This window comes from Cephus cinctus, unplaced genomic scaffold, assembly GCF_000341935.2.
Source record: "Cephus cinctus unplaced genomic scaffold, Ccin1 Ccin1_scaffold0303, whole genome shotgun sequence".
Taxonomy (NCBI): Eukaryota; Metazoa; Arthropoda; class Insecta; order Hymenoptera; family Cephidae; genus Cephus; species Cephus cinctus.
In genome coordinates, this window is record NW_014333006.1 from 386,946 (window position 1) to 409,815 (window position 22,870).

A 22,870-nucleotide genomic window follows, 5' to 3' on the forward strand; every position below is an offset into this window, starting at 1 on the left:
TCACCTATTCTAACGTGATATATGCTATTATAAATGGTATAATCAAGTAATTAAAATTCCTCCTCTTTACCTCAATATAGTGTGCTCATCCGCAGCTGTTTTATCTGCATAATTCCTAGCCGCAAGGATAAAACAAGCTTCAGCCTCGTTCATCCTCGCCCTCGCCAGATCGCCATCCTTTAAACATGATCCTTGAATGTAAATCACTCTCTGTGCCCAGATGGGCACCTGGAGGATCATCCTCATAGTCGTATCCAGTTCCATTGGCGACAAGAGGACAACGTAATAGTCCTAAAGAGGATCAAGATCTCGTTATTACGTGGGAATTAGGTGCTGAACTTTGGGGTCTAACCACCTATACCTATAAAGTGGAGAATTTTCATGCAGAAAGTGGTACGCAATGATAACCTATAACGTAAGTACCTGAAGCAGCGGATGCGCATAAAACTCATTAAGAAAATCCATTATGGTATCGGCCTGCAACGTCGTACTGCAAACCACCACGTGCTTTTCACTTTGGGCCCTATGGGAGGAATAGGATCCTCCTAGTTTCTGCCTTTCCATCCATGTGAACGCGAGCTGCTCGAACTGTCAACAATGTCAAATAGTCATGAAGCTCATACGACCTATATGATAAATTTCAGTACTTGTGTGCAAATTCAATCGTTAATATTGAACCCAAAGCCTATACATCTGTATCTCGTGGACATGCGTTAGAGGGCGTATCCGTTTCGCTGATTTCATTCTCGCTTCGAATTTGATCTGTCCATTATTTTGAAATTTGTTCGTTGAAGGATAATGAAGAATTGAAAACCGACAATGAGGGACATTTCTGGTTGAATCGAGATGCGAAATTAAAAAGGATTCTGGCATTACTCCTTTTTATTATTTATACACAATTTTTTAGGGGATTTTTATAAACGTACTAAAAGGACGCTTTGATTGAATTTCATTACATATATATGTTTATATAGATATAATATATATTGCCACCGCTTTATAGGAAAATAGGTTTTGCAAGTTTGATCCTGTTGATTCAATACAGCATGGGAGAGAAAACTTTTGTGCAAATACGTAAGACACCATTTTTTTTTACAATTTGAAAAAGGTAAATACTATGAGTGGAAAAAAGATTGTAAATGATATGAAGGTTAACTGATGCTCATATTCTATAAATGTTAATACAAAAACATTTCAGTCTTCGTGTTTTTGTCGATCTTAAAAAGTTTAATAGCTCATTTTTAAGGATACTTTAAAATGTACATAAATTAATGACTGTTGCTGTAAAATAATTTTTTGCATTACTATTTGCGCATCTCACTGCTAGTCGTTGGTAATAATTACACGTATTTGAAAAACAAAAAAATATTGCAAATAAAAGAAACGTCATATATGAGAAATATCATCTTCACGTAGTAGAACCTCAATATCATTGTGCTAATCTAGAGAGACGTTATATAAATTCCATAAAAATAGCAATAATCCTGCTAATTTTTGTTATATATCGTAATTATCGGAAATACATAAAAATAATATAAAAAACTGTTCGTTTTGCGTGAGCATGTTCAATAATAATAATAAGCATTATTTAATTACATCAAATTATATTATTTGTAGTTTTTTATTAATATATGTTGCATTAAGTTTTTTGATTAAAAATTCTATTATTTACCTGTGTTGGAAGCACTATAAGAGCAACGCAGATCATGATCACCATGTAGAGTTGAGACGGCCAAATATCCGGTACAAAATCACCGTAGCCCACGGTGGAGAATGTCACCACGACGTAATAAGTACTTTGAAATAAATTGAGATGCCTGTGACCGGCTCTTTGGAAGTGTTGGATCCCGCAGACGCTGTACGAAAAATATCATTGTTATACATAATCGTATCGATGCTTTCCTGAGAAAAAGATTATGAACGTTATATAGACCATTAAGTAAATTCTACTTGATAAATTTATTTATGGTTTTCACGTAAATCGGAAAAATCAATCTTCAGATTAGTAACTCAAAGGCAAATTTTATTTGATAAAAATCTACTTGTTGTTTCTATCAAGATAAAATTATGGGGCGGAAAATGGATAAATTTTGAAAGAATTTAGAAAGAAGTACGGGTTTGTTGAACTGACAAAAAATAACCTATTTGAAGAAAAGCTTTTTTTCTTGACTTAAGAAAATAATTCTTTTCGGAAGAGTCACTGGTGTATTGAAAGCTTGAACTTTAAAAAACATTCCTTCTCATTGTATTTTTGAGAACATTGTATTTTTTTCCCAATTTCTCACTTTATCTTTTGAAAATATTTAAGTACTCATTCGGTAGGTACTGCGGTAAATCAGCTGTATTTGTAAACTAGTAATTCATTATGCATGTGACCTACTTTTTTATACTTAATTTATTTGATTAATATTTACTTATGCTAGACTGGCGACAACAGGGTGGTTTATAACAAAGGAAACTTTAATTAAAACGAATCAAATCCGCCATATTTGTGAATACATTAACGTATTAATATATAGGCATTATCAAATCAGCTAAATGAAATTGGATTCCTCGTAGGAAAGACGATTCTAATGATAAGCCAAAAATTTATTAACCCTTAAACCATCTTTTGAAAATCAAAATACAGCGTCTTTCCGTACATATTTCCGTATAAACAGTGTCACTGGATTGGTCGATGTGCACGAGTCACCGGGCGACGTCAAATGGCGGGTCAAGGGTTAAAAAGCGAAAGACAATAATCGACTACAGAAAAAAAATTGCTTTTTTATATTAGGGCACATATAAAATTGTTATATTGTATGCAGAAGCCCAAGTGAATTAATGATATATAGGGTTGTTTAGGAATCACGCACTCGTGGAAGTTACCAATTGATTTCTTCATATGGTATATTAGTTTCTGAATAATCATATTTATAAATTTGTATGATAACAATCATATATGTAACTCTATTTAGTACCGCATAGGGATAAAGGTTGTTTACTGTATAATTCTACCGAATATAATAAATGATGCTTCATAATTATGATTGAATAAATTAACCATATCTTGATTATCTTTATACAGTATATGATACGCCGATCATATTAACGTAACATGAAATATAGAGAAAAATCACAAATCCGATAATACAGGACGTAATCAGCACAAAATTATCAAAGCGTTAATTTTCTTTAAACATAAATACGAATATCGACATATCTGTCCCTATCGTTTATCAGTTTTCCATATAATTTATGAAATAAAGTTAAAAATTTTGAATTTCCCTACGCATATATTGAAATATGATGTGATTTTTGAAAAAGTTTGAAATCATTTAAAGTGTATTAAAAAAAAGGGTTACATCGCGATCTAAAGGATTTCCAAAATAAACCTAGGTAAATAATACGTTTTTGGATATTGAGACTATTATTAGAAAATAATTAATGAATTTCCAAAAAGGCGTTATCTCGATTAAATAAATAATTCATCGCTGGATATAACGTGACTAAAAATTACTAAAAGATATTCATCACTGTATAACAATCGCCTATGTATAATTTATACGCACATAAATATGTAAAGGAAATTATTTACCTGTTTTCACAAAACAGAAAACCATTATTCCACTCAAAAAAAAGTAATATTAATATTTATTATTAACAGTTTCGCTTATTACATCCTTCCCGCCTTTACTTCGGAATAATCATTATACCATCATACTCGATCATATTTTGCGATAGCGTTCAGCACCATTCCGTAGAAAGCGACTGTTCGTCACGCATGACTTCGTTGCGCGTAAACTGCAAAGTTGCGTGTTGCGTGGAACAAGAAGGTCACGAAAAAAAAGCCGTAGCTACGCATCGAGATGGGTACCTACAATTCAATTTCGAATGATCCATAACATAAACGATTTCGCGAAAGCATCAATCTTATTAAATATTGACATTATTAAAAAAAATACAGAATGATCCCTAATATCATTTTTTGCGTTTCCACAGGTCTACGTAATTATTTTTTCATTATTGTCTGACCATGGGTACGATTGTCCGACGTCAGTGTCATACCAAAAAAGAAAATAAATGTATATGTTCAAAATTATAAATGAACCATTAAATCGGTCGGGTTGACATGTACAAGGGACATCAAATTCTGGACGTAGATTAGACAGTAAGTTCTGCTAGTATTCAGGACTTTCGATTTCAAGTCAAGGCGACCTGATTAAATTTGAAAAAATTAAGAACAAAAATTTGTAACCACTTATTCGATCAGATTTAAATTTAATCTTCCAGTGTTGAGATTGTCTAGAACGCCTGACAAGTGTACATTTCTTGTATAAAAGGAAAGCTATCAATAGAGGGTTGAAAAAAAATCAAATACAGATACAGCTGTCCAGGTTGAATTTAAAAATGTTTGCATTTTCAAAATTTATTTTTTTGCAACTGCGAATATACACTGTATATGATGCAAGTGCATATTTTTTACGACTCTGATTCAAAGCACAAATATTTGACCGATATTTTCTTTCGAATTATCATTCGATTCCAAGGAGATTTTTCGTAACAATAAAAAGGGTTGAATGAAGGGTGGACTACCAATAATTGATTTTCAGGACAAAGCCGGACGATTAATAATACACTGTTACAGATCAATATTGTACAAGTTTCCTTTGCACCACATGGGACAATTATTTATTTATGTTTGGCCTACATTACAGCGCCCCGATTAAGTTGAGTGCCACGCGAGTGAACGAAACATATGGCGTATTCTCGTGAAACGCCGAGTTTAATAAAGTTATTCTCGAGCGAGAAAACGTTATGAAAAACTACAGTACATGGACGAGCACAGACTTCTCAATCACTACGAAAATTGCTAGTAAAATAAAGAATTCATATACTTTTAGTTATACTCAAACGTGTCAAACTCTTCCAAGTAGCTTACGAATCTGATGTGATTAAGAAACGTTTACGTCAAATTAAAAATAAAATTGCTAAAAAATTCGATAATAATTTATATTGCGTATTTTTAGCTCATTTAATCAATTTTTTAATCAGATCGTAACTATACCACGAAAACCAAGGGACTCTTTTACGGTAAACGTCATAAGAGGTAGGCCCCTTAAAATATATTCTTACCGCGAACGCACCTTATTGACTGTTTTACGGAGCAAATGAGTTTTGAATGTTTTGGCTATCTTTGACTACAAAAATATTACTTCTAGTTATATGGCACACCCTGTATATTCAATCTACGAGAAAATACGTTTCAGAGTTACCTTCTTCGTATGAATTTAGATGTAAAGTACCATAGACCGTTAGAGATTTCAAGTTCGTATTTAAACTCTTAAAGCAAACTTTCCTTATGAATACCACTCTTATCGATAATCGAAACAAAATCAACGTATCACCCATAACAAGCTACTTACGTGTAACAACATTTACGTAACATATTACATATATTGCGTAACAAATTACTCGCAAATACTGTCAAATTAGTATAGTTACTTAAGTACACCGAAGACACTTTACGTAACCTTTGCCCAACCTTTCGTACGTCCCAAAACCACTTTTAATTAAAATCAGTAAAGCGCCCAATCAAAGATTAACCTTCGAAAATAAGATGACTGTTAACCGATTTTTCCATGTTTGATCAAAGATGACAAAAGGGCAAAGTGTGAACCCGGACCTAAAAATTCAAATAAATATTAATAAGTAATATGTAAAAAAAATAAAGCTTTATTCAGATATTTCATATTTTCTTCCGAACCCGTAAAATTTTTTTTTACAGTTTCACACGTCGAGAATATGTATACACCTTCAGTTGAAGTGAGGTCAGAGGTTACGAGTGAGAAGCATATAGGTGCGGCACACTACCGCAAGGAACCAGGATCGATGTCGGATGACCCGCGTCACGGTAACTCTGAACCATAAGGAACCACTAGGGTTCACTAATATCGGTACTCGATACGAATCAGCCCGAAGTGAATATTAGCCATGCTGTTTTTATTTAGCTATACATAACAAGCATGTACCAGCATTTCAAAGGAATCTCGTTTGCCAAAGGCAATTGAAAATGTTTAGGAATTTTTTGTACGAAAAATTGGAAACAAGGTCGTACACCAGAATCAATAGTGCAGAGTATTGGAGTTCCAAGGGACTCTTTGTTATTGTGAGCCATAATGAGATGGCCTCTCAATGCTAAAGAACACTGGCGTACGACGTCATAACACGATTGCAGCTGTCGTGTTCAACTGGAAAGCAGGAAATAGGACAGTGCACCATTAATAATGCATACCAAAGCCGTGCGCTGTTTCCTATATGTATGTTCGTGCGACTTGAAATTTCTATAAGGGAAAGACTAATGTTGCTGCTTTCATTATGTATCTGTTGGTTATCATGACGTATGTTCGCTATGGTGTCGCCTGCTTTGCTAAATGCCGACTGACCTACTTGCTGTATTATAACTATGAAGCTATATCATAATCGTGTGGTCTGTTCATTATTTGAACCGTGAAATTGAAAAATTAATTTTGCATGTTTTTATTCCGTAACATGTTCAATTGTATTTTCATGTTTTGTTAGATGAATTATTATTATTTTTATTTAATTAAAATACTGAACTATGGATTGTTTATATTGAGATACTATGGAAGTACTGGGGTGAAATTTTTAATTCACTGAACTTATTTATGAAGAACATATTCGCACATTTAACGAAACATATTTCCACAGTGACAATTGACACGATTTTATATATTTTTATGTTTTTGGGGCTGATGAATTCAAGTTTGAGGTTAAAATTTTTTAATTCGAGAAGACGGATATAATATGGCAGAGTTAACTTCGTTTTTTCAAGGAGAGAATAACTGGGTAGTAGGACAAAACTAGAATAGAAAAAAATTACATAAATTGTAGAATACAGTTTGATACGTGAAATAGATGCAACAAAATGTCTGTATCACTATGGTTTTCCAAAAACGTTCGGCAATTGTCGGATCCATCATTGTTTGTTCAAAAATTTTGATTTCGAATCCGAAAACTGCTTAAAAAACTATTCAAAATAATTTTGAATTTTCGTCGCCATATTGAATCTGTTATTTTGCATTTTTAAATTTTGACCTCAGACTTGAATTCAGCCATTTCAAAAATCCTCAGAAAGTAAAACTTCTATAATTATAGTAATTTCTACATTGAGAGCATTCTTGGCTCAAAAGCATTTTTTTTTTTTTTCAAAAAACAGGCAAAGGGTTAAACGACCCCTTTTCAACGCCACTCATAATGACTCATTGTTATCATCAAGTTTCGTGTAATTTGCATAAAGTTTTAATTATTATTTGAAACATACCTATTATAATCTAATTCTGGATAATTAATAACATTATAAACCCTTTTGCTATTAATCTAATAACTGTGGCAAAATAAACTTGCGATCAGCTACAGGAGAATTAGCAATTTCCATTGAGAACAAAATTCACTATAGTATCTTCAGATTTGATTTTAAAAAAGTTGTACAATAACGTAGGACAATTTTGAAAATTCAATAGTCAGTCAATTCTAAATAATAATAATGGTTACGGTATCACAGAATTTTGCAAAAAAATTGTTATATAACTATGCTAAAGTTGATCCCGACATTCCACACTAATTGATCAACGACAAAATCCACCAACTTCTCATCCAATTGAGAAACAGCCTTTATTACGAAATAACAATTTGAGAAATTATTCCTGATTTATAAATATTCATAAATATTATTATTACCATCATTATCATAAAACTATTTGACTCACCTAGTGAATACGAGGCACAGTAAAGTCGCGCTGAGGATCATTAATTGCTGACTCAATGCTGATTGTGACTTTTGCATCGCCCTGTGCAGATCATTCTATAACAAAGCATAATATTGCACACAGGAGTTAAATAATATTTCTTAATAACTTGTTTCCTCTCCACGCAATCGGATGACGATATGATACTTACAAACATGTTCTCCAGGGAATGTTTGGCCAACCAGCAATTCAGAAATACCGGGATAAAAAGATTTCGCATTGGCGGATACAGTAACTGCAAATAATCGATGATGAATAATATATATATTTATATATAAAAATAATAAAGATTAACAAGGAAACTATTAGCGTCCAAATAACTTCGACTGAGAATTATTTAAAATTGAAAGAGTTTATGAAATCCTTGATTCTGAATTTTAAATTGAATATTTGAAATTCAAAATGATGATTGAACATCTCATAGTTTTATTCAAAACGCACAACAATTGGTATTCAAAGACACCTAACTTCGCTTTGTTTTGTTCAGTTCACTTTTTTAATGCAATGTTCTTTTTACTTTACTGAGTTGAGTAAATGGTAGAAGAAATTCAGACATATACAAAATTATTATCAAGCAAGTAACTTTGAACTAAGCACAATCTACGTAAGGTTTGTATGGTATCAATTATTAACAATAATAATGATATAATTCATAACAACGATTTATTATTTTTAGTTAACAATATTTCAGTTTATGGTATTTTACCTTTGGTTTCTCCTTACATCTGGTACATACCCATTTGAATATGAAATTGAAAATTGTCTAAAAACATCTTCATTATAATAGTATTTTTTTTCTAAAGCTAAACTTTTTTGGAAACTCCAATATGATCGTCATTCTCTACGGGTGTTTTTGTATTGCGATGAATTATTGCTAAATTTTTAAACAACAAATAGATTTTCTAGTGTCACAAGAAAAAATTATAAAAAACGTCATTTGGACGCTAATTTGGTAAACAATAATTATAACCAATTCTAAAAAATCATAGATTCAAACGTTAATTATAATACCATACTGTGTGATTATAATCATAGCTTGACAAACTGTATAAAGTTACAACAAGCATCCTTTAACCCTTTGTCAAGGGGTGGCTCATATATGAGCCACTCCCTTTGACTTTCTGATCGATTTTGACAAAGCTTAACCGCCTAATATTGTTGCTCGATTAAAAAAAAAATTAGGTCAAAAAATGATAATCCCAGAATCCGTTGCGAATTGACTATCGTGCAAATTGGACAACTTTTCGAATTTCAACGCGACATATTGTATCCGTCAGTTTAAATTTTCAAATTCTAAAGTCAGATTCAAAATGAGTGATCTCAAAAACCGGAAGGTACCCTAGTTCTGAAAGTTTACTTTTTTTTTCCACCCTTGTTCTGAAAGGGTTAATGAGCTTTCGCGTAATATAACCCATCTCGGTTATTATTCGTAATAGCAGATTATTCCGCAGCCGCATTTATAAAATAATTCAACTCGCAATCAATTCACTGACGGTTAGTGGTCCTTGCATGTGCAACGGTTCATATGCATCGTCGCGGCACAAAGAAAGATGACTGACGTTGTGTTAATTAAATTTTCGCATGACAATAAAACTCGTTGTCCCTAATCCACTGAATTTTACTCTCTCTTCATTTTTAACGACACGCCAGTCGCCAGTACACTTTTTTTAATGTCGATAAAAATTGAATATTACAAAAATGATTTTATTTAAAAAATATTTTAAAATTTGCAAGACACAGCACATTTATTACAGACTGCAGTTAGAAGTACTCACCGTGATAGTAAAGGGTATCGTGTTCACCAGTTCTAGGATGAAATGAAAGGAGAGCACCTGCTGCCAGATGTTACCCTGTGAACATCAGGGAGACAGCTCAACATACCCAGTGGTACACTTATATAATAAGCGCAGAAGTAAGCCACACTTATAAATATCAAAAGCAGCATTCAAGTCTTTCTGCATATTCATCCAAGAGCTAAGAAGAATTTTTCATTTATTTTCTCCAGTACAGTGCGAGGCTTTCCAAACTATTCAATAATCTTTTACTAGGAATTTTTGAAAAAGTCCCTAGATTGTAACGTGGTATTTCTAGACGATACGTTATCAGACCATTCAATTTCTGCCTCACTGCCCAGAATACAGGATGTTCCTTTCTAAGGAAGGAACTTCACTGGTTCAGAAAGAGAAAGTTTTTGAAGATATTTTCGGGGATCGTGCACGGAGATAAATTTTTGTTAAAAATTACTTTTATCGTATTCATTGTAAAATTTAAAAAATTAAATTTTTACTAGTTATTTAAGTTTTACGATAATTTGTTTGAAAAATAATCTACGGAGGTTAATCAATTTTGGAAATAGTATGTCAAGCCTATTGGGAACTTGATCGTATCTTGAGTGCGTGTTGATAGGTATAAGAAAAGTTGATTTGGTCCAGATTGCATTCCTGAGGGAAAGGTGGAGCATAAGACCTATAATTCTTACCCATCAACGCAGAATCGAAAACGAATTGTCTAGAACTAGTAGTCGGTGGGTGATTTCGGGAATCAGGATCGTTTCGAAAAATTCGGATTGCTGACTATTAATTTCGTTCGGGTCTTGGTTGATGGCAGAGCTATCAAGGAAAATTGCGATTGCAAATTTCTTTTCCTTTCGAGAATAATGGCTCCTCCAAACTTTTTATTGACTGGTAGAGCGCAATTGAACGGTTAATTGGGTGGATCACTACTTGGCTCTTTGGAATCCTTCGAAGAGCCAGGTGAATGGGATACGAATGTAGGAAAAAGGCGTGACTATCAACACGTTTTTTTTAATTTGGTTTTCGAAATAACCATAATTTCGAAAAATATCGTGGAACGGATATTTATTAAAATGTTGCCAATACAACCCGAGTGCAACTCAGATAGGCATGAACAGATGTACCAAGCCTGGACCTAGCTTGGACCGTGTCTAATGAGACTTGAACCAAGTTTGGTATCTAAACTTGAGGCAGGCCTAGGTGAAACTCGGGACAACATCCTCGAATGAAACTATTCCTATTTCCGTCAATACCATATATGTATATCGTTCATTGCAAAAAAAATTCCTATGTAAAGTATTATCTTTGGAACAAGCAAAAGGACAGAGTTCCATTATTTTACAAATTTTCAGATCACAAATTATTTAAATAATACAGTAAAAAGTGAAACAGAAGTTATTCTTTGACTAGTTTGACTTAATATGAATCCTATTGGAATGTTCGTAAAATTTTTAAAATATTTCCTAGATCTCTCTTGCTACTTGAATAGGATGTCTAGAGACCATTCTAGCCTGTTCTCGCTCTTCACACGGCTCCGTTTCTTTTGAGTCTCCCTGCGTCATATCCATAGTCCTTTATCTATCCTGCGAGAGCAATTAAATCCTTACGAGGGTCGTTGCGTAAATCGCGAACAGTTGGGGATCAGCTTCTTGTCGTAAATAGTCGGGAACATCAATTTTACGTAATTGCGCACCCGATGCATTGAAGCTGTATGTCGCAGTGAAAATTTTGAAGCTTTCTACGTATTATCACCACGTTCAAGGTACAGTCGGAGCTCAGGCATTGACATACTTCAACGCATAAAGTGTCAGGCCCTGACCGTTTTATCTAGCCATTATGAGATCGTGTTTGAGAGCCAGGGACGTAGTCAGGGAAATTAGTCTCCCTGGACGTAGTATGTATAATGCGCTACATGAAATAAATTTCTTGTACAAGACGTTGGTGTGTTTCACGGAGATGATCTTCAATGTAATCTCCAAGTGTCAAACGATGAAAACTCCGCACATACCAGCGTTCGCCGTCGACGGCCTGGTCTTTGTCTCAATACAGGGAAGCTCATGAAGAAGCACCAAGGAACTGGATACAATATTAAATATATTGTTTGAAACGGATGCTGAATACTCAAAAAACGGATTGATCGAAGATGCGAATAGATGGTGCACAGGCAAATAGTCCCACGATTTAACGACAACAGTGTCATCGCTCGTAAAAATTGTCAATTTCAAAGGTTCCAAATCGAAGAGTGCTGGAGGTTGGTCAGTGCCAGAGGCGTCAGTGTCTAAGGACCGACTGTATAAGTTCGGCAAGCGCAAGCTGGCCAATAATATTATCCCGCCAGGTGACGGCACGTCGTTGAATTTAAAGGCGGTCGATTTGAAAAGGGGGACACTGTCTTGTTTAATAAAGAATAATTAATTTGTTTCAACATCAATCTATAGGGACTTTTGTTATTTATTTAATTTATTATTAATACGTTACGTCTGTTCTCCGTCTCGTGTGGATAGTCTAAGAAGGCCGTGATGAATTTTTCAAAGTTTTTGAATTTCATCTGACATTTTATTTTCTATACAAATTAATCGATTGTCACCGAGCGATCAGTATAATTTAAACATTAATTAACGTAACCGAATATTTTATTCATTTTTCACGACGTTTTTCCCTTTACTCTATTTGCATTAAAATACTTTTTGCCGTCGTGCGAAAATTGAAAACTGCTGTTTTAATTGCGTTGCTGGATCCGGTCTTTCTTTTTGTCTGAAGCAGTCGAGATATTATAGTTAAGAGATTTACAAATTTTGATAGAAAACTGAAAAATACTCATTTTTAGTTTACACGCTCAAATCAAAATTGTACAACCAAGTTCTTCTAAAATTTCTCTTTTTTTTTTTTGGGGGGGGGGAGAAATTTCGTTAAAAATGCTTACGAAAAAAAAATCAATATTTACGTCGTCATATCTGTATTAGAGTGAATGATGTAACAAGTTAAATTATATATGTATGCATCAAACACGTAAAATCTTCTTGGCTCAAACATTACTTTTTCATAAGCACCATCATAGCCCTTTTCGTATATACAGCAGATACGAGTTTCTCATAATTTACCGTGTCTATCAGTATTACCGTTAGGTTGACAGAATTGTAAATATTCCCTGAATAATATCGGACTTATATGTAATCCATAATAAAGCTAATAAAAACATAATTTTATTAAGCAAAAATTTATTTTCTAAACTTGACATTCATTCGAGCTGGTCAAATAATCGAAATATCGTTACGAGCATAGGTGTAAGTTATCCCGTAAATTTATACGGTCACTATGGATTGCAGTGACAAAAGAAAAACAACAGGGTAAAAAGTGATAAAAAGAAAGAGAAAAAAGCAAGGATAAATACTTACAGCCCCAAGAGTGGTTTGACACAGGTTACGCCATGCCTACGTTCCAACACTCTACGGCACTTTACCTTTACGGGAGAACGAGACATAAAGTACCTAATACTATTTTCCTTCTAGTCTCCCGCGGGACCGGAAAAGAATAGAAAAGGGAGATGCGAATGTTGGAAATAAAGTGGCGCCATTAAGCACGGATTGAAGTGAACGAGCTTGCTTGAACGTATTGCCATAGTAAATGTCACCGTTTTTCCTCGACGACGCATCGTCACGCATCTTACACTTTTGTGAAAATCAAATTTACCATGTGACGTAGAAGAGCACTACACGCCCGCTCGGTCGTTCGTTCCCGTTTAAATTACATCAAAGTCAACGGCATCGTTTTCCTTTGAGAGAGTCTGATGTACGTCCATATATACATATATCGTGTATTAGCAGGACTTCGCGTGAATTTGAATGGGCGCTTTGTGACGGCAGTACAAATTTTGAATTTCGAATTTATAGTTGCGTGACATCTGTCAGGTTATTTACATTGCACGCGAGTGGATGTGGACTGTAGGAAAATTTTGTATTTAAATGAATCCTTCGAAAAGGCTGTAGCGCATAAATGATTTTAATTTGAGCGCCTTTGAATTAATTTCATTTATGTTTCACAGTTTTTTGCGTTTTTTTTTACAAACTGATTTAACTATTTACGATTATTTAGGTTTATGGGTTCTTATCAATCTTACGGATATATTAAACTTTTATAAGTGTATACTAGGTATATGTATTTACATAGCTAAAGTGAGTTTTTCATGGATAGATGGATTTTGATATGCATTGTTTGTGTGTATTTTGAAAATTTAGTGACATACTATTTATTACGTAACATCTAAGCGATAACGATTTCACGATTGTAAAAATGTAAAAATTCATTATTGATGAGAAAGACATTCATTTAAATTAAAAAATTTTTATTAATTAGAAAATTTTCAAATAGGTGTGGCGAAAGTGAAAAAAAATGTGGACATCCTTTTTTTTGAATTCTTTAGAAATTTTTTAATTCAACATTTTTAAGCATTTCCAGTTGCTTCGCGATGCTATCTTCGCATGCTAATGTAGAAAGTTGTTATCTAGAGAGCAACACTATAATTTGACGTCCTCGAAACAAATTCTTATCGTACAACGTAAATGCAAAGGAATGGAAAATCTTATTCCGTCGTAGCGTTTCCCTGATGTACCGAGAGTGCATAACTAGTTGAAAATCTTAGAAAGTGGCGATAAAAGCTTTTGAAGTGCTAAAGACCAGAAAACAGCTGGACAGCTAATAAAGTTTAATTTTTTTCAAGATTTAATTAATACTTCACATCCAAGCAGTGTCTTTAATTTCTTGCTGATTAATTCAATCTATAGAAATAAAATTAAAATATTATTATTAAACAAAATGTATTTTAAATCTTCCATGAGAATTCTATTTATAGAATCTATTTCTGTAAGAAAAATAAATTCTGACGCATTCTGTTATCTATTCGACTGTGTCAGGATTATGTAATGATCAATAAGCTCTCATTTAAATTTCACGACTTAGTCAAGCTTCTCTTCGAGAACGAGGAAGGGAAAAAGGACGAATAGAAGGAAAGCTGGAAAATAATATAATAAAACTAGAGGAAATATTTGCTTTCTTACGAGCAATGCTTCACATTATTTCACGGTAATTTAACGTTTTACACGTTAATGGATTACCATAATCAAATTCCGCAGTTCGTTCGTCGTATAAATAAGTTTTAACCATGCTCCATTTCCATTTTATATGTGTATATTCAGGTACGATAAGTACTCATTGAAAATCAGGCAATCTCGTGATAACCAATATCTGTTACTCAATACCTCAGCCGTGATCTATTTTTAAGTTTATCGGAAAGTGACGTTCCCAATGAATATTATATTTCCCTTTAATAGAAAATGAAGCCACGTACGTAAGATAATCGAATTTTATATGTAATGTTACGTCTGACTGTTATGCGTCATTCGCCCACCTACACTTATTGCTAGTATATACATCCACTCATACTCAAGGCTAACCCACATGTATTGTTACATCCCAGCCCATATATACTTATGCTATACACAAAACCTATGCCTTTACCTTCACCAACATCGCTATATCAGTCAATCAACCATTTATATGGTTAATCTTTATGATTTATACTTATCAATTTTCATTTATGCTTTTTTCAATATTCTGCTTATAAGTACGATTATCTTATATCATGGCTTATATTGTTTTCTACAATTTACGTATAATATTATTTTTTTGTAAAATTGGAAATTACGCCAATCATTATTTTATATTATTTTATAGTGCATCTTGTTCAAACGAAATTTGCTATATCAATCCTTATTATGTATTTAAATAAAACTTAAATTTGAAGTTTCCCGAGACAAGCAACACTCGCGAAGTTTCAGGTACAGAATTTGAAGATTCAGATATGCAGAAACAGGCAGATAAATATTAGTACTCTGACTCACCAACTAATTAATAAGATGAGGAATTAAAGACCAATGAAATTCAGAAGAAGTGATGGAAGGGTTAAGAAACAGAGTCGTTAAAAAGGGTTGCAAAGATTTGAGCGGGTCGGTTTCGTCACTTCTTTTTCGCTTTTTCATGATATAATAGTCACAGTCAAGTAGCTGTGAGTCGAAGACAATAAATAAAATCAAAGTCAAGTAAGAAAATACGTTAGAGTCGAAACTGATAATTTCCAGGTTTGTCATAAAAAAATTAATTTTTCTAAAGTAACTTGTTACGATACCCGGACTTTCAAATCAGTTCTAAATAGTTGAACATAGTAAAGCATACCTGGTGATTTTATTCTCCCCTATTGTAACTTGATCTGAATAGAGGGTCCATAAAAACGTCATCACTGAATCAACACTACATCTACATAATTCATAAAATCCATTGAAACCTTATTGGAAAATACTGGGGTGAGCCTATGAATCCAATTGCAAACATCCAGGTACACACAACAGTTCATTCATATCCAGAATTACTTAGCTTATCTAAAGCCGAGGGAAAAAATCCGAGCAAAGAAACAATTAGATCGTACAGTTAAAATTTATTCTCGTTCCATATACCAGTATACGACTATAACCCCACGCAAAAGTACACGTCACTTTATTCGGAAAGTGACCTGGGACCCAATTCCTATTCCTTCCGATTCTTTACAACCTAGATCAATTAGCAGATCGCGTAGACGAAGTAGCGAAATCCAAACATACAGGGTGTTTAAACCTACCGAAATCATATTCAGAGGAAATAGCTTCAGTTGGCCAGCGCACTCGTGTCGATAGTAAAACTATAGGAGGAACAGACGGTAGTAAAGAATAAACAGACAGGGACAGGGTAGATTTAACACGTGGACGTACCGTTCAATACCGGCAAATCCAACTAATGAACCATCCTAACTACCTTTCTAAATAAATATTCACTGAATCTTCATTATTCTCAATCGTCCCTTTCAAGTCGAACATACACTATACAAATATTTCACATAGTTCAAAGAGCGATCGTAACGGTAAGAATGTCGTAGGGGGATGGTCACATATCCTTGACTACTTAGACGAACCTTCTTTTACATAACAGAGTTCTACCTAGCTCTACATTTCCTTCTAATTTTATACTCGCATGAATAAGTCACTTAAAGCCCCACATACGATATTAATAGACCGTTAACATATAAAGTTAGCATATCGGGATTGAATACAAAATCACATCCTTGACAAAATTAAATTATGACTCTACCTTACCGACCGTGTAACCGTGCTCATGATAATAAATGACTTACTGTATTGATTTTCAATAATTTCACTAAATTCCCGACATAAATTTAATTCAATTCAAATTTAATTCAAAGAATATCACACGATACAACAAAAATCCTACACGTGTAGCATTAGAAATTCGTTACAATCAAATCAACGTACAGAATATTTGTATAGAAATACAAATATTCGTTTCGACTTAAAAAAATTCGATTACATAACCTCTCCCGAGGAATGAAGCTGCGGTGAATTTACCCATTACGAATTTTTAATAGAAATTCGAGCAACCTTTTCTTTGGCCTTAGATTGTTGCGCCTCCAAGTGCCGATACGCGAAAAGTATTAGCTCCGTCGCATCGTTATTACACATAGAAACTTATTGTTCGTCTTCTTTGCTCTCATGCAGTTATATGAGCTTCGCTGTTCAATAAATATTCATAGTGAAAGTGAAACGTAAGTGTTATGGAAAGTGTTTAATATCTTCCTTGCATGACAGTATCTTAGATGTAAAGTCCAGTACGGCGGAACAAGTAGAAACAACTGGACGTATACAGAGTGTTTTGAAACTGGTTGGCGATATCCTAACCAAATTTAATTCACAGACATATATTTTTTATACATTTGAGACTTTGAATTAAAAGTTGATACTGTAGCTAATATGTATTAATAAAAAAAAACTCTCCGCCCCTCTCTGGCCGTGGTCATCGTACTAATACATTCTACGTCACCGTTTTCTAATTTGTATCAATCCCGTCACTTATGACAGGAAGTGTAAAATTTGTTCACAAATTATTGGAGCCATGTTAGGTTAGTTTATTAGAAATCTGCGTTAATCGATCAACTATTATGGTATTTTTTGTTTTAGTAAAATGGGGGGGAAAAAATGTAGATAATTTTCGACTACAAAAATTTCATTGCTACGGATAGTTTGATCCGCCTGAATTTTACCTTTATTTGTTCGATTGAATATTTATTATTTCTGATTGAGTCAAATTAGTTCGGATTATGCTATGACAGCTTATAAGCTGTCTGTATACATGGAAATGTAATGTTGATTATTTTTTTAGCATTAACGTGAATAAATTTTTTTTATTGAGAGTCCGATTAGTACTTTGCCCAGTATTGGTACAAAGGAAGTATGTACCATTGGTACGATATATTGATGGAATAAGGTTGTTGTTGAATCTAGGTCATTCGAGTACTAAACAAGTAAAAGTTTCTGTTTGAACTGTATCACATATATGTATATGCATACTTTTACTGTGAATATATTTCTGTATAAATGTAGCCTATGATGGGAACGTTTAAATAGAGATTTTTTAAGATGGCAGTGAATATATGGAACGAAGACCGTTATCATAAATATTATATAACGATCCCCGCAAAGATTTGTAAACACCATAGAGATTTTTATCATAAAATATAATACCTATAGCTTATGACATAGCAAAAGTTTATGTTTCTGAACGACAAGAGATCAAATTATTTTTGCTTCACTTATCCCAATAACTGATTATCGGTATTTTCAAATATAGTATTACGAATGTAAATTTCGATAAGCAGTAGTGTAGTTTGATTTTTGACAATGGGTGAAAATGCAGAATGAACAGTGAATTAAGCCAAGCGATTATATATTTAAGAGAAAAATAAAAAAAAATTATTTAACGACTTTGCAACGTAGCAGCTATAAAGCTAAAGTTATTAGCGCTAAAAGCACAACGAAACTTGGTTATCCTGTTAAAGGAGACTCGATGTACCTTGTAACCGAGATAGGCCAATAGAAGAGCTTCGGTTAAGGAGACCATTGCTAGGATGACCTGGACCACCCAAAGTTCTAAAGGTCGTCTGACCCATACTATAGCATCCCAGTTGATAGTAGGATGCTCCTGAAACTCTTCCTCGGTGAGATTTTGAGATGCCAGAAATTCGGTCTTGTTGCCAGGTATACAGCCGTAGCTTAAATTCAGAAAGCATATGTGAGATTCTGATCTTAGTAAGCGTCTAAGGAAATGAGATTGTTTACTTTACTGAAATTTTATCGAGATGCTTACCACGTGGCGAATGTCGGATCGTTGTCGATGATCACACGGAATATATAGAGGAAGCATGTCACCAGTTTAAAAAACAAGTTGGCCAATCGTATTCTCAAACCTGAAACAGAAATTCGATTTCCGAATAGAGCGAAACGATTTAACCTCTTGGATGAAAACAACGAAATTGGTTGTTGGGCCTACAAGCTGAAACCAACACGTGACAAAGACGTATCAAACGTATAGAAACGCTATGTGAACGGTGGTTTACAAAGGGAGTTCATGTTGCTTGGTTGCTTTCCTCAATGTACCCGACGTTCCTGCCACAGTGGTTAGTTCTATTCATACTTCAATAGAAACTGAGACAATGTCGATTTATGAAAATAAAATGTGTCGCGAATGAAAATTGATTCTGCGATATATTGACTGTCGGTTCTACGAGTCAGGCGTCTGTGAGGGCAGGTGACGTTTTAGAGTTTGACTGAAACAAAGATGTGCTTTTATTAAATTTGTTTAAGGAATATCGTGTGGATGTGAATAATGAAAATTTTGAATTTTTCTAGTTTATGGATACTAAAGAAATTGTCAAGGTTCAAAAATTTAGGATATAGAAATATATTTAAAAACTTTTCTTATTGTTCAATATTTTTGTACAAATATTTTTTTCAAGGTTTACGAATTACATAGATTTTATTATTGACAATTCAACGGCTATAGTAACATACATTTTATCAGTTCATTAAGCCGCGGGCTGGTGATTTTACATTGTAATGGCTATTTTCTTGGATTTTTCAATTTTTATTTGATATCCATCGCGATTTTTTTAGCATAAATAAATTTTGGTTAAATTCCTTTAATCGCATTCATAAACAATTTAAAAAATGTATATTTACATTGATAATTCACTAAAATTTCGAAAGCTCATGTAATTCAGATATTTCCAAAATCCACGACGTACAAAAAAAAGCGAATACATGAATATTAAAAAATATGTATTTTTGGATAGTATTTCTAAAAATAAAAAACTCACTTCGCTTTAGTACATATATTTAAATGACAAACCCATCGCTACGATTGTCGCGCCGCCGCGCGGAACTTTATCAAGATTCAGAAAAAAAAACTCCTCAACACTTTACCATAGCATTAACCGGTACTTGTTCGCGTTACGAGGAATAAGCCCATGAAAAATTACGAGTAATTTTAGTGCAGCGCCATTTCTATCTACGAGCCGTTGACACTTTTATGACGATGGAATCTTCGACAAAGGCAATCGGCCTTATCTACAGTACGTAAATATAAAAAATAGCAAGGAGCTTTATTCTCCATCGAAAGCACAATGATATCTAACGGGTGGTCTGAACGCTGCACTCTATCGGCAGAGCTGTTACGAGCAGGATTATAAAGCGGGAAATAAACGTGCACGCCTATTAGGAAGTATCGTTAAAATATTACGAGCACTTTTAATAGTAATTGTGTCGTTACCGTACCGAGTGTAAAACCCTGTGACGTGAAACCCCCTATTGTGACGAACAATCGAAATAGGGCAGGACGGAAACTAATACAAAAAATACCCCAGCTGTACGTAGCAACACAGTTGATTCATCGCCGACAAATTACTCGAGACTCTGTCCCCCGGAACAGGATACGTAAAAGAACCGATTGGGCGCCAGATGCACCCTTTGAGATTAAATCTACAAAATAATTCCAGAAGGGACGGAGAAAGCGCAACCGATTAGCACAGGCGATACGGGATGATAAAGGGGCAGGGAACGCCTAGATGTTGATAAGAGAACCGGTCGGGAGAATGAGAACCTGAAAATGGGAAACAATGACAGATGTCCTTTTATTTTGGACAATTTAGAAATTCGACAAGTAATAAATGAAAATTTATAGACGTATCGTTAATATATTCGTTAGCAATTCTGATGAGTGAAACGGAATCGAAATTAAATGTTTTCGAAAAATAACAAGACTTTTGCGCTAAGAAAATGTTACAAGATATGTTACAAAAATGTTACAAAAAATAGTAGTGAACCAAAAGAATATACGCGATATTCGAAATATGTCCATTTCGATAAAACTGGAAAAAAAGCATGGTGTATAAAAAACAAAGGTAGCACGTACCTATTTCCGTCGCCGCCTTACTCTCAATGGTTACCTTTGATCTGCTGTCATTTAAAAATTAAAAAATTTCAACACCCTGTATATATATACATAATAGATAAAAAGATATTGTAAATAATATAATGATCTTTCTATATATCTATATATAGATAGGCACAGGCACTATATATATATCTATATATACGTACATATATAGGAACAGGACTATAAATAGTAAAGAGATTTAAGGTAATTTAGTTTCCCTTCGATCCATTAGATTCTTCGAATTTCATATACAGCAAGAAGAAATGAAATTTCGATGAAATCAAATTTCGCGCCACTCCCTACAGCTTATAATATTTTCGCGAATGGCTTCTGCTTGACCTCTCAGATTAAGCGAAGCGTCGGTACTATAAGTGAATAACTTACTGGAACGTTGATTTTTGATGAAGTAAAGTTGAAGTCGCTCCTTAAATGTATTTTCGTTCACGTAGTATTCGACGCGAACTCTGAAACAAAAAGGAAAAAGTTTCCTTTAGGATAAATTAGAATTACGAAATGGTTGAGTGAGACTTGGGTACCTAGGTCACAAAAAAAATCCTCCGAGACCTAGCTAGGTCCTTAACGAATCATACATATTTTAAACGTAATTTCTACTATCCTGATAGAAATTTTCTTAAGTAAATCCAGCACCTGTTTATGTTCCAACTAGGCCCAGTAAAGGCCTCACTAAGACCTCGACGGAACGTGAAATTATTATGAAATGTCTATTAGGGCAGAGAAAATATTGTGTCCCATTAGTTGTTGATTTGATGCAAAAAAGGTTAAAATATCTCAGAAAAGCTGCGCCAGGAATATTTAAACTTTAATCTACAGGGTGAATCACGAATCGTGATCAGTAGAGATTATTTTGTTATTAGCAGTCCGATCGAAAATGTTTTTATCCGCTTTTGCATGGTTTCGAGAGAGCTTTAACGTGATAGTGAAAAATTACTGGTCAACTCTTTTTTAAATGTTTTTTCAAGGTTACCTTGAATTTTTTGCAACTGAACATATAATTTTTGTACGCCTGTCTGTTAGACGATTTCAAGATGAATTCGGCACATGTAAGGATATGACATTTCTTTCATCTGGTTCGAAAGAAAATTAAAAAACTTTGTATCACAAGGAGAATCACAGCTACGCTGTTATTACGCATCCAATGTTGTTGACAAGTCAAAATTACTTACCGATCTTACTCCATTAGATTACTTTTTGTTGGGTACATTAAAAGTTGCAAAAACTTCAAGGTAACCTTGAAAAAACATTTAAAAAAAAGAGTTGACCAGTAATTTTTCACTATCACGTTAAAGCTCTCTCGAAACCATGCAAAAGCGGATAAAAACATTTTCGATCGGACTGCTAATAACAAAATAATCTCTACTGATCACGATTCGTGATTCACCCTGTAGATTAAAGTTTAAATATTCCTGGCGCAGCTTTTCTGAGATATTTTAACCTTTTTTGCATCAAATCAACAACTAATGGGACACAATATTTTCTCTGCCCTAATAGACATTTCATAATAATTTCACGTTCCGTCGTGTTTAATCAACTGATAACAGAGCAGAATTTTGATCATGAATTATCACATGACACCTGAACTAACTTTCATAAAAAAAAAATTAATATTCCCATATTGCCGCAATATATTTTTCCTAACAGCGTGCGCAAAATCGAATTTTGCGCACGGGTTTGCGTGCGCAAAGTGCCTCATTCCCGCACTGTCAAACGCGTGTGCAAAATCGAATTTTACGCAGCTTGTTAGGAAAAATAGTATACGATACACGTGCGCATAGGCGTCTCCCGCACTCGTCTCTTTTGTCACCCTCGCTACGCTCGGGCGACAAACCCGACTCTTGCGGGAATCACCTACTTTGCGCACTTGTATCGTAATATACTATT

The 22,870-nt window shown here is 33.9% G+C and overlaps 1 protein-coding gene across 10 annotated transcripts in view; it reads right to left on the bottom strand.

Annotated features, from left to right (window-relative positions):
- Positions 1-21,435, bottom strand: part of LOC107266191 (potassium channel subfamily T member 2) — a gene marked incomplete at its 5' end in the record, with an annotated part of 38,195 nt that extends 16,760 nt beyond the window's left edge. For 9 of the 10 annotated variants that reach the window (XM_015736437.2, XM_025083463.1, XM_025083466.1 and 6 more), the window contains 9 exon segments: positions 71-291; positions 424-588; positions 1,673-1,856; positions 7,770-7,864; positions 7,960-8,043; positions 9,584-9,658; positions 18,551-18,749; positions 18,845-18,944; positions 21,356-21,435. In XM_015736437.2, the coding sequence (XP_015591923.1) occupies positions 71-291; positions 424-588; positions 1,673-1,856; positions 7,770-7,864; positions 7,960-8,043; positions 9,584-9,658; positions 18,551-18,749; positions 18,845-18,944; positions 21,356-21,435 (1,203 nt within the window). 10 annotated transcript variants of the gene reach the window in all.
- Between the last annotated feature and the right edge of the window lie 1,435 nt (positions 21,436-22,870).